Raw genomic sequence first — 12,620 nt, 5'->3', positions numbered from 1 at the left:
GCGGTGCCGGTGATTGTGCCAGTGGGTGTCGCAGCCGCTGGCTGCGTGGCGGCGAGCCCCGGGCGCCCATCACGTGCTCGATGTGTTACATTGTGTTTGCGGCGGAGGGAGGGCTGGCCGTGTCAGTGATCAATGTCATGACTTCCTCCTCGGGCTGGAGCAGTATCAGAGCACAGCTGAAGGAAGCTGATTACTGCTGGTTTCAAATTGGCTGGGAACAATACACACAGAGACGCACACGCGTACACACACGCACAGATACACACAGCACACACAACACAACACGCAACACACACACAATACACACACACCCCACACACACAATACACCCCACACACGCACACGCAGCCCGCACCCTGGCTCCCGCGTCGCCGCTCCGCGCCGGGGGGGAAGATGAGCTCAGGGGACGTCGTTTGCACTGGATGGCTCATTAAATCACCCCCCGAGAAGAAACTCAAGAGATACGTAAGTGCAGAGGATCTGCTGATATGTTTTTTTTCCTCGCTAAGCGGGTTTCGGCATGTGCTCGGTGCCGTACTCTTCCTTTGAAATGTGTCTCGCCCGTTTCAGCTTCGCCTTGGACCAAAACAAAAAGATTTCCAAGTCCATGCGCTGAGGGAGTATTTTAATTTTCACTGATATTCTTGTGTCCTTTGGAATTAACCTTTCCCGCCTGTTAAGATTATAATACTTCGGTTGTTATGCAACATATCTTAGGTTAAAAACCACATTTCGGTTTCAGTTAATGTTGCTGTAACTAACAGAATTGTAACAGAATTTCAGATGTCACTTTTCTAGAGAAGGGCAAAAACCTCCTTTGAAAAAAAAAAAAAAAAAAAAAAAAAAAAAAGAAAGGATACTTTAAATTGTGAGGCTCTGCTTTGTTAAGATGCTCTGTAATTTCTGACACTTGCTAAAGGCAACATCTGCAATAGTTTTATTTGCTAATTTATTATGCCAGAGGCAGCTGCTAGCAGAAAGCTTTACTTTTTGTCTGTGATAAGGAGGTGCTGGAAGATGCCGAGCTGCAAAGTTGCGGTAGCTGAAAGGTGCAGGGGGGCTGGTGAGAAGCTGCGAGCACTGCCTGCATGGAGATTGCAACTGCATTATGTGCAAAGGGGGCCCCTTGGTTCGTTCGGTATCTGCCTGCCTGGTTTTCGGGGCGGGGGGGGAGGGCGAGGTGGGGGAAAGGGTGTGTGTTGCAAACACAGGGAATTACCATTGCAGGTCTACAAGGAAGGCGCTCCGGGTGGGAATAAATGACCGTTTAGAAAATTGCATGGGACAGCATTAAAAATGTAAAGCCCATCGTGGGCCATTTTGCATCCTCATGTGTGATGGTTCTTCATCAGGCGTGTTGTTACTGTTGTTACACTTTTGGAATCGGAAATGCTGGTTTGAGTCATGCACTTCTAACCTAACTCAGCCCAGAGCACTGCGCTGTACTCGAAAGATGCCACCATATGTGTCTGTCGCGTTCCCAAGCAATACACGTAGCTTGCAGTATTTGTCGTATTCACTTCTGTTTATCAGCATTTTTTCTGGACTGCTGATGTTAGCTTTTTTTCTAGTAATGTGAGGAATAACTGTCTGGTGGAGAATTTGGCAGGTATTTGGTAGTGTGTTCTCTCTTTGCGCTAAAAACTAGGAGAAAGGATAATTTGCTGATGGTAGAAATTACTTTTAACTTAATTCTGAGCCAGAATTTCTTCTTTTAGATCACAGTATTGCATTGAAATGGCTGAATATTTGCTTTGTTCAGTTAGCATTTTCCAGATCTAAAATAACCACTATGATGTGTCTCAAGGGAGCTGCAGATAAAATATGGATATGTAATTTTTGTTGTATTTTGTAAGGGGTGCACTAATAGCACTGTGTAGCAGGCACTAGACAATGTAAGAGCCACTGATTCACCCAGCTGGTATCATTAGTAACTCTGCCAGTGAAGCTATTTTTGATGACTCAATATTCATAAAAGGGCAAAGTAGAGAAAACAGAATGTGATAAAGATGGGATTTGAAAGCCCCCATTATACAGTTCAGATAATAGTCACAACAGGGGCTCTGATCAGCTCACAAGACTAGTTGTAGTCTGCTCTGTTCAGATTTTGCACTACAAAACCTAGGAAAATTGGGTCTATGTTATCCTTCAAACATCAACTACTAGATTAGCCAGATCTCTGCAGATTAGGCTTTGTTTTCTGGTTAGGAGGCTAAACTACTTCTTTGTCCATAATGAAGCAGAAAGAAATCTGCTGCAAGTACAGCAAAGATTAATGTCCTTTCTCATATGACTGGTTGCACAGTCGATGCTACAAACCGAATGGAAATTGTCAGTTACTCGATGCAAACTACTTTTCCCCCGACTTTTTATATAGTTTCATCAGCATGAAAGCTTGTGCATCTTGCCCTGGGGTGGTAGATAGCTCAGCCTGAACCACAGCGACTGCTTAAAAACAACACAAGCTTTAAAACAATGACTGTTTAAACTGACTTCAGTAGGTGTCAAGTGTCAACCGCTTACAGGAGAATGGTGTTGGCTCTGGTTCTGAACTGACAACATACATAAATCCACAAGCTTTACACCACCCTTTGTGTTCAGCTGGCAAAACCCATGGTCTGAGCTGAAGCTTCCAGGGAGCTTCAAATGCAGGCTTGGTCTGCTGCCCACTGGGATCTCTCTTACACTGGAGCTGCTCTCACAGAGTTGTCTCCCAGTTTACATTTTCCTGAGTTCAGCATCCGGCCTTTGTAAGGTCTGGCCTGAGGGTCTCTTGTTTTACACACAGATAAATTCTTAATCCTCAGTCCGTTACAATTACTATGAAAATGTGAATAATTTCAGTGGAATCTGTAGTTATGAGACCAAAGTGATGAGTTCAGGTTTTGAGACTGGGAACTGCAGATAGTCCCACTGAGGGCAGTGGGAACATTTACAGTGTTTATAAAATTAAACAAATACATCTCTGTGAGACTGGAGCCTCAAGGCCAAAGTATACCTTCATATGTGCTTGTTCTCTGATTAAAGCAATTAGGCTTTTTACACATAAACAAGTCAGAATTTGGCTCTAGGTAAGCAGACTGTTATTTCTGAAGCTTTGAAAAGCAAAATGCAGGTGTTGAGAGTCTCTGTTTTCCCTGTAATGTCTTACAAAGCTGATGCTCTTAGTAGCACTATTCTTAGAAGTGTCTTATCATTCCCTAACAAAGGCTGCTCTCTTACATGTGCAGGAAACGAACATGAGATTAATTACCCAAGTGTAACTTTCTGTAAAAACAGAGAGCTTAATGCTAAATGCAAAGAATTCATCAGAAAGCACAGAGAGCTTTGCTTCGGCAGGCAAATACTCTAATAGCAGTTTAATAGCACATGCAGTGCTTTTTCCTCTGTCTGATACTTGAACCATGAGTCCACCACGTCAGCCTATCTAAAGAGGCAATAGTGCAAGGAATCTCATGGGAGAGCATTTGGTTTGTGTTGCAGTTCTTTGTCCCCTAAGTGTGACCTGAAAGCTGTGCTGCTCTCATTTTCCCCCTTGGTTCAAGTTTTCGTCACCAGCTAGGGCTGTGTGGACCTGAGGGGTGCTGAGGCTTCACCATAGCCAGCGATCTGGGAGAACTGGGTATGGGGCAAGGGCAAGAGAGGAATAAGCTGCTATGAAAAACTAGATGGTAAAGTTGAAGTCCCTCATGCTCTAGACACAAAATGCTAATTTCAACCCATCCTCAAATGGCTGTCTGGTAGTTTGTCACATCAGTGAGAAGGAGCAACAGTAGTTAGCCAGCCTGCCCACCAGCTCCAGTGAATGTCATGCCACCATGCACTTACTGACAGTTAATTTATGTGGCTTGCTATAGTATAGGGCTATATACAGATGCTTGCTGCTTGTGAGTCAGTGCGGCTCCATTTAAGTCAATGCTGCACAGCTGTACCCCAGCTGAAGAGCTATTTTTAATCTTCAGTACTATACAAATTGATGAGGGAAGACCACTTGATCAAAAAAAGGCAAGCTTCCCACTTTACTTGAGTGACTGGATTCTTCAAACATTGTTGAAAATCAAAATTCCTTGTCAGCATCACTAGAACAGGAGTCCAAAATGGACTCCCTGTTGGGAAATTTAGCCTTGCATTTCTTACATTTACTGGAGTGTCTGGTCTGGGAAGACAAATGGAGGTTTAATGTACCAGATGCAAACAAAAAAAAAAGCTAAGGAGGTTTGTTCCTGCTGTCTCTGCATGAAGGGCAGGAGGTGCTGTCAAGTGCCACAGCATCCAGTAGCTGCAGGCAGACCTCTCTGACTGTTGGGGAGATCTGCTAGAACACGACCACAGTGCTCTATTGCTAGGGTTTTACAAGATATAAGAATCTAGTCAACTTCTCCATTTTTAGCTGAAGTTCTGGTATTTATCAGCAGGACAAACGGGAAGTTACTGGCCACTCTGAAGAAAAAGTAAAGTAGAATTATGGAAGAATTTGCTCAAGTAATAGGAACAAGAGTCCCACAGCACTGCTGAGGGTGTGTGGGATGCAGAGTCTGCTCTCTGATTTAGTATTGGGCTGGTGTCAGCAGAGGACATTGCCACCCTTGCCTAAAAGAAATCCCCAAGTACTTTGTAAGGTCAAGCACTTCTGATGGTTTGGGATTTGGGCAAAATTTCAAAAAAATAACTATCAAAGAGAAATCTGAATTGAATTTTTGCCCATAAGCCTTTTTATTTTCTTTTATTTCCAAATGCTTCCTACAGAGCCTCACTTCTTGAGTTCTCTCCCCCCTGAACAGAGAGTTACAGCCATCTTTCATACCCTGCAGGACCCAACATCACTGAGTTTATTTAGCCAATTTTTGCAGGTTTTGCAACTCTAGCTTATAGGCTGAGTGGGAAAGAGGAATCCCATGTGTTGAAGAAGGCTGACAGAGCCTTTTAGATGGTTGTAGTTGTAAGTTTTGTACTTGTGCTCTTCGTGTTGTTACTTCATTTTAAAACCCAGTGTATATTCTGTCTGGTTTGTTTATTAAGGAAGAACTCAATTTTGAGAAAACAAAGACTTTCATACAGAAGCTCCTGTGCTGTCGGCTACATGTTTCCTTCTCTGTGAAATCCTGAATAAATTGATCTCACAGGTAAAAATAACAGCAGAAAATTTATGTTAGGGAGGAGTTTCCATCACTGGAATTAAGCATTTGTAATTAGCTAAGTGCCAATCAGACCATTTTCCACCCTTAGGCTTGTTTTGGTAGGTTAAGTGCGATGTTTATTCTAGAGGATTTTCATCCATTTTAACCATGTTTTGGTGGTTTAAATGCAGTGTTTAATGAGATAGGCTGACTTCTAAGAAAAAAAATAATTTCTAACAAACATTGCTGTTCTTGGCACACTGTATATCAGAATGTTGAGCAGAATAATTTCCCTTGAACTATTTGTTTGGGTGGAGCCGTAATAGCCCCAAAGCCCCAGCTTAATCTTTGACTACATGTTTTCAGTGCGCGGGAATGTCCAGCTATTGGTTTCTATTCCAAACAGAAACCCACAAGTTATCAGGTCTTGGCATTCAAAAATAGAGACTTAAACAAACAAACAAACAAACAAATGAAAAACACAGGCTAATTTGAAATACAGAAGGAAATGTTAGCTTGAGTGGTAATTAAACTAGTGATGCAATCAAACATATCTTAGAGGAAAAAGCATTACAAGCAGTGTTTTGGTGAACTCTTTGTTGTAACATGAAAACTATATTATGGATAAATATGTTACTTCTACCAATAATGCATTAAAATGCTACTAGGTTTTTAGGGGAAGGGACAAGTTTATTCCTATACCATGACTCAGTAGAAAAAGAGGTGTTTTGTTTGTTTTCTTGTCTTCTTCCTTCAAATTGGAAATGAATTAGTATTTAGGAATTAGGAAAAAAAAAAAATGCCATCTTTGAAATGAAATTTGCATGTCAAAACAGTCCAGCCAGCCAGATAAAATAGATTTTCCTCTCTCTCATTTCATTGTTGAATAAAATGCAGCACTTCAACTTTTTTTTTTTACCTTGACTTGTTTCAGTTTGTGTTGCATCCGAAAAAAGGAAACAAACAAACCAACAACCAGATAACCATGCAAAATTCAGTTTTAAAATCTGCTGCAACTTGGTACTTGTTAAAATTAAACCAAAACTGATGCTTAGTCTTCATGGCAGAGGAATGAATACTTCCTTTCTGAGGCTAACTAATTTGCGGCTTTGTAATTGTTGGAATGACACAACTGTTCTTGGAGATTTTGTTATTCTTTTCCCTTAGGATGACACAAACCCCACCTGACCCCAGTAGTCAAAATTGGTTTGTAGATTTCCCCAAAAGCCTCGAACAGTCTTTCCCTCATTCATAGTATCATAGTATCATTCAGGGTTGGAAGGGACCACAAGGATCATCTAGTTCCAACCCCCCTGCCATGGGCAGGGACACCCCACACCTCATCCAGCCTGGTCTTAAACACCTCCAGGGATGGGGCCCCAACCACCTCCCTGGACAACCCATTCCAGGACTTCACCACTCTCATGGTGAAGAACTTCCTCCTCATGCCCAGCCTGAATCTCCCCACCTCCAGCTTCGTTCCATTACCCCATGTCCTATCACTACCTGATATCCTGAGAAGTCCCTCCCCAGCCTTCTTGTAGGTCCCCTTCAGATACTGGAAGGCCACAATTAGGTCACCTCGGAGCCTTCTCTTCTCCAGCCCCAACTCTTTCAGTCTGTCCTCATAAGACAGTAAAATGTCATAGAACAGTAAAATGTCATTATTACTTTGAACTTTAAATTACTTTATTGAAGGTGTTAATACCTATGGAACTTAGATTGTAATCTGGAAGTTTTTGACTCGTTTTTGACAATGCTTTTCACAAGACAGTTGTTTCTGTGAGCCCTGTTAGTGGCAAATATTCTTCATCCTGTGACTTCCCAGTCTTAGGGTCCACAGGTTATGTGTTTGGTACTTCTGTTGGACAGAATAATGGCCATAACAGGACCCTGTCTAAATTTGCAATTGTGTAATCTGTTTTTACATACCAGACTTGCAAACTGTTTGTAGACGTTCAAGGATTTTACAGTTGTGGAGCCTTTTTTTTTCAAGCTGACATGAACTGGTCGTGCCAAGGAGAAGCCAATAGTTTGGAGCAAGCATGAACTATGTTTTACTTGCAGACTTTACAAACTGTGCAATAAAGCCACTAAGTTTACAGAAGTATTGAGTTTATAAACGCTGGGAAAGCTGAACGGGTATGCCTGCTGTAAAGCTGTGCTTCCAAGATCTGCTGCCAATTCCACAGAAAAGCCACCGGCATTCAGAGGTGACTGTGTGCTGATAAAATCGCTATGAGATGAGAAAGCATCTGAAGAGCTGCCAGCTGAGTTTACAGTAGCAATGAAAAAAGAGTTTCATGAGAAGTCATACCCTGCTTCATGAAGTGCTCACTGCTGTTCCAGCTATTACATCTGTGTTGTTTACTAATATTTATAGTGGAAGCTTTACAAGCTTAAGAAGTTTTATTTTTAATAAGTTCAACATTTTGAACCCATCCTAAGAAAATTATTGAGTTCTCACTAATACCTTCAGTTTGAAATTAAGAAGGACTTAAGTAGCTCAGGGAATTGCTTTATTAAGATATTTAGGTGCTTTGCTCCCACTGAAACAGGACTCCTCTGACTCCAGGGCTGTTTTTCCAGGTCTTCACTGGCTAACTTCCCATCCAGAACAGTGACATTTGGACTGTAAGCTGAAAAAGGCTGCTGCTCCAACTTCACTTTGTGCTTTTTAAATGTTCCTTTTTGACAGAAAACTCTTTGAGTGTCATATCAGCCTTGAGCTATAGGTGATAAAATAATGGTGAACTGTTTTTGAAAAACAACAGTAAAACACCAGATATTATTTCAGTATCCACCCCAAACTCCTGGTTTCATCCATCCAGAGCCTGAGAAATACTTCAGCTTAAACATCATTAAGACAAGCAAACAAAAACGTTAGGAAGAACAAACTCTGCCACAATGACACTGCTTTGGTTCCCCCATGCATCCCTCTACATTGGATTTGCAGACTGGAAGCCTAATAATACTGATTTATAAAGGCATTTATTGAAGTGTTACTAGACTGCAATGCTTTAACAGTTTTCTTATGAAAAATATGTTCCTTTTTTATTTTCTTTTTCCAAATTCACAACTGAAAGTACTGTTGCTATGTTACTGTAATGGTGTGTAGGCTGCTAAATAAATACAGGGAGTTTAGTCCATGCCAGAAATAGAAAGCCAGGTCAGAGGTGACGTTTGGGACATGTTGAGAAAAAAAGAGAATATATAATTATTTCTTTCCTTCCTATCATTCTCTTTGGTCTCATTAACCCCAGACTACTTAGATGGAAATTACAATAGAGTTTCTGGACATGTGAGAGTACTAAAAACTGACACCTCTGGAGTTCCACTAAGTCTTTTGGCTTTGTTTTTTGCAAGAAAAATTTTGCAAGGGAAACTGGAAAACCATGGCATCACACACAATTGTGAATTAAATAGCTAATCTGTAGTATCCCAGGGCATGGGGAATTGTTGAAAATTCAGTATGTAAAAGTGTGTTCGGAAGGGAAAATCTGAGAGAGGGAAGAAACTGAGAAATTATGCTCCTGTGTAGGTAGAAACAGGAAATTCGAATTCATTGTCCTTTTTTGGGTAGTCTGCCAAGTTACGAAGGACCAGAAACATAAAAACATGCTTATGCTTTTGTGGGAGCAGCCTTAGGTACCTGCATGCACCTTCAGCTGCCTAAACACCTTTGTAAGCCTGGCTTGTCCATGTGCACAAGGGTCTCCTTCTTATAGTGGGTCATTTTTAGCCCTCCTCTGCTGCCTGCATGTGCTACTCATGTACAGACTTTAGCACAATGAGGTCTCCTTTAAGCTACAGTGACTGATTCAGTAAATGGTGGGAACTGCAAGCCACTGGAGTGAAAACTAGAACCTAGTCCTCCCTCCGTGCATGTCAGTCAGAGCAGAGGCAGCCCTTATCCTCGGAACAATCACCACAAGCTTGATAATTTCAGACAACAGTCTGATTTGACTTTCAAAATGTTGTCACAGATGTAGGATGCTCAGGGCTGTGATTTGGAGGCCACAAAGCTCCATAGCTTGCAGGCACCTCTGCGGGTGTGCACAGCTCATTCTTGCCTTGCCCTTGGCCCAGCTGCTCTCACATGAGCATTGGCAGCCCTGGGCCCACAGCAGAGCCAGAGCAGCTGGGAGCTGTCAGACCTTTCTGCTAGCAGGAGGTGGGACACAGAAACAGGCTGAGCTCACTCATGTGTGAGTTAGTTTAGAAGATTTGTACTTAATCTGGAAGATCTTCTTTCTCTTTAAAATTTCTGTTTACTTACAAACAAATTACCATGACATGCTATGCTATGATTGATATGATGAGGCATCTCATTTCTTGTGAATTAAGGAAGATGCTCACAGCCGCAACTTAAACCAGTTCAGTGCATGCAATCCCATCAGAGATGTCTTTGTGGTATTTTTTCAGTTCCATGAATCTGTTTCTTTCCTACAGAGAAACAATGTAAATATGCCCCCCTACTCAAGGAACCCTTGGATGTGAGACATTCCAGAAAATCCCTCATTTACCATAAAACTTATAGTGGAGGGTTAAATTAGAGGGTATAACAAATACAATCATTCTTGTTCCTAAATTGCAGAGGTTTTTGAATTTTCTTTTTATTTGTTAACACTGTGAATGGAGGGGTGGAATTTGAATGGCTAGCAGTTACTTCCTAACACAATGGTTCAATGTAAAACTTTCCTAATTTTTAGCCACAAGCTAACCATAATGCCTTAGACCTTGAGACATGCCCACAGAATCCACAGTATACCTGAGGTTCTGTGTCAGAAAATGAGCAAGTAGTTCAGGATCCATCAAGGTTCTTTATTTACTATTTACTTACATTAGGAGTTTGCTGCTGTTGCAATTGGAGACATTTCTTGTTTTCTAGCACAGCCAGTTTTCAGCCTCAGACTGAAGGAGAGGGTGTTAGAGGCTTTCTTGTCTCCTGTGGAGTTCAAACCCTCATTTGGGCTCTCGTCAAATCCTTTACCCTTGCCAAAGACTGCATTTATTTCAGACCCTAAAGAGCAATTATTATGATTTATCTGCCTTCAGAGCAAATAAGATTTTACTAGGCATTTTCTACACAGAAATCTCCAGCCAGAAGTGCAACCCACAGCCTGTCCTTTCCAAGGCTTTGTTGCCCATGCTCAGCAAATTGCTCAGTTTTAACCAGCAGCAGCAGCATTGCTAAATGGAGAGAAGGATGAATTATATCCTTTACAGTTCTGTTATGTTATCCTCCTAAAGGACCTATTTGTCCTTCATTACATTTCTAGGTCCTTTGTGCTCAAAATGATCTTCTAAAGTTTATAAGTAAATTTGGTTTACTGGCTGATAAATTAAATCTAGTTACCCATTCAGAGTATTCCAAGTGGGCTGCAATGGTGTTTGCCTCTGCTCTTTGTTGTTTGTTAGAATTGAATGAAATTATGACAAGGCAGAATATGACAAGGCAGAAGATGGCAGATATGACCAGGTTTCAAATAAGCTATAGTTAGCTAGATGGAGATTAAATATCTTTACACTGCTGTACTGAATCCCTAAGGACTCCCCTCACCATGGCACTTACCTCGTCATGGGTTCAGAAATGCTTTAGTGAAACTTGACATTCAAAAATAGGCAGCACAGGTTTGGGAGGTGAAGAGCCAGAGTGAGCTTGCATGAAGCAGTAGCTGTGCGGTCCTTTCCAGAACACAGTGATGGAGGGGAATAGTCACAGAGATGCACCCCAGTGGTTGTCTCAGGCACATTTCCAAACTAATAATTGGTGTGTAGTTGAGCAACCTGAGCTTTGAGAAGATTTCAGCAGCATCAGCCCTGATTCTCATATTCTCAGAACTTACTGTGCACCCACAGGCAGGTTTCAGTTTGACTTGTTCCTCAAGTTGACTGGATTTGGAAATGGAACTGGGATCTCTGTATGAGTATATCATTGTAGGTTTTACTTAAGAGATCAGGATTTTTTAAAGAAAGCAACAGTTTTATGAGCCATCTATGTGTAGGAGGAAAGGATAAGGAGCAGAGGAATGCACTCAGATGTAAGACCTTGTACTCTTAATGGTCCTAGGATTCATCCTAGAATCTTTGTTGCAAGGGCATCTATCACGTCTGACTTGCATGTGGGATTGCTGTGGTCAAGGTACCAGCTCTGAGTGGAAACATGGTCATGCAGAATCACTCACAGTCTAGCTCATGGTGCCAATTTAGGGCAGGATCTTTATGGTTCCTTGCCGGGACTGATGAGAAAAGGCATATGACTGCACAGCAAGACCAGCAATTAAGTATGGTGGTGGAGCAACAACTGAGTCTATACCACTTAGCAGGAAAGTTTTTTCTTCCAAAACTAAATGCACCTATAATGGACAGAAAGGCCAAGTAAACACTGGCTTTAATAAAATGCTGGAATTGGGCAGGTGTGCATTCAAACTGGAAGGTCAAATCTGAAGCTTTCACTTGCATTTATCAGCTTACACAGATCTTGGAATATCTTCCTGTCCTCTCTGAAAAGATTTCAGAAATAAAATGCTTGGATTCATCAGGAAAAAAAGTATATCCTGAAATAGAAATGGCACCTCATGTTCTCTAGCAATACAGGATCTTAAGGAGAAATCAAAAGCAAAGGGGAAAAAAAAAGGCAGTCTCCAATTCTAACACATTATGACATATTTATGGGCAACATTTAAATAATCTGAGCTGTTTTCCCTTCATGTTCCTTGCTAACAACAGTACCTTATGACTGGTGATGTCTCTTCTTCATTAAACACTGAACTTGAATATCAGCATTGAGATTCAGGCTTTACTTTTCAATGTTTGAATCAATTAGCTGGATGCAGATCAAGCACAGAGCCATGGTGGAAGAGGTGATATGTGGTACAGGAACTGCATTTACCAGCTCATAACTGGAAACTGAAGACAAGGAATGGATAAAAATATGTTAAAATATACAATTTCACATTATTTTGTGTTGCATCTATCACACAAAACTTTCCACTCAAAGAGATTATAGTCAAATAGAATTATGGTGAAAAATAAAAGCAGAGTTGCAGAGAAATTGGTAACTTCTTAAAAAGAGTAAACTGTCACTGAAAAATCTCACTTTCTAGTTGAGAGATAAAATCTATGCATGGTGCAGCCATTTTTGCATTGCCTGGCATAAGATCTGCATGACTCAGAGCCAGCAGTATGCTGAGGACCTGCAAATACATAATACAAAAGCAGATGCTGGCTGCTAGCCACTGGCTGGGGAATTCCTGTACTGTCTTTGAAATGGTGATCCTGTTTGATGGGGCAACACAGTAGAGTGTGAGGCAAGTGCATATGATGTTCCTCCCTTAGGTGAGGTTATTAATCTGAAGGGTGAGAGACAGTGTGAAGGATGCTAAACACCTACTATCATAGCAGTCAGTCCCAGCTGGTGGGGATGGATGATGTAATGGAGCAAGCAGGAGGAAAAAGTTTTCAAATGGGAGGGTGTAAAATTTGAAGGGCTGCACGTAG

At 41.5% G+C, this 12,620-nt stretch overlaps 1 protein-coding gene across 2 annotated transcripts in view; it reads left to right on the top strand.

Annotated features, from left to right (window-relative positions):
* The first annotated feature begins 311 nt into the window (after positions 1-311).
* The window catches only part of GAB3 (GRB2 associated binding protein 3), a 68,476-nt gene continuing 56,167 nt past the window's right edge, over positions 312-12,620 (top strand). The window contains exon 1 of one of the 2 annotated variants that reach the window (XM_068152074.1): positions 312-465. In XM_068152074.1, coding sequence (XP_068008175.1) covers positions 394-465 — 72 coding nt within the window. In that variant the 5' untranslated portion in view covers positions 312-393. The remainder of the gene's footprint in view (positions 466-12,620) is intronic. The other variant, XM_068152075.1, reaches the window with a different exon arrangement.

This window comes from Melanerpes formicivorus, unplaced genomic scaffold, assembly GCF_026170545.1.
Source record: "Melanerpes formicivorus ecotype bairdi unplaced genomic scaffold, bMelFor1.0.p_v2 SCAF_22, whole genome shotgun sequence".
Taxonomy (NCBI): Eukaryota; Metazoa; Chordata; class Aves; order Piciformes; family Picidae; genus Melanerpes; species Melanerpes formicivorus.
Note: the sequence above shows the minus strand (reverse complement) of the source record. Positions and strands in the feature narration are given on the sequence as shown.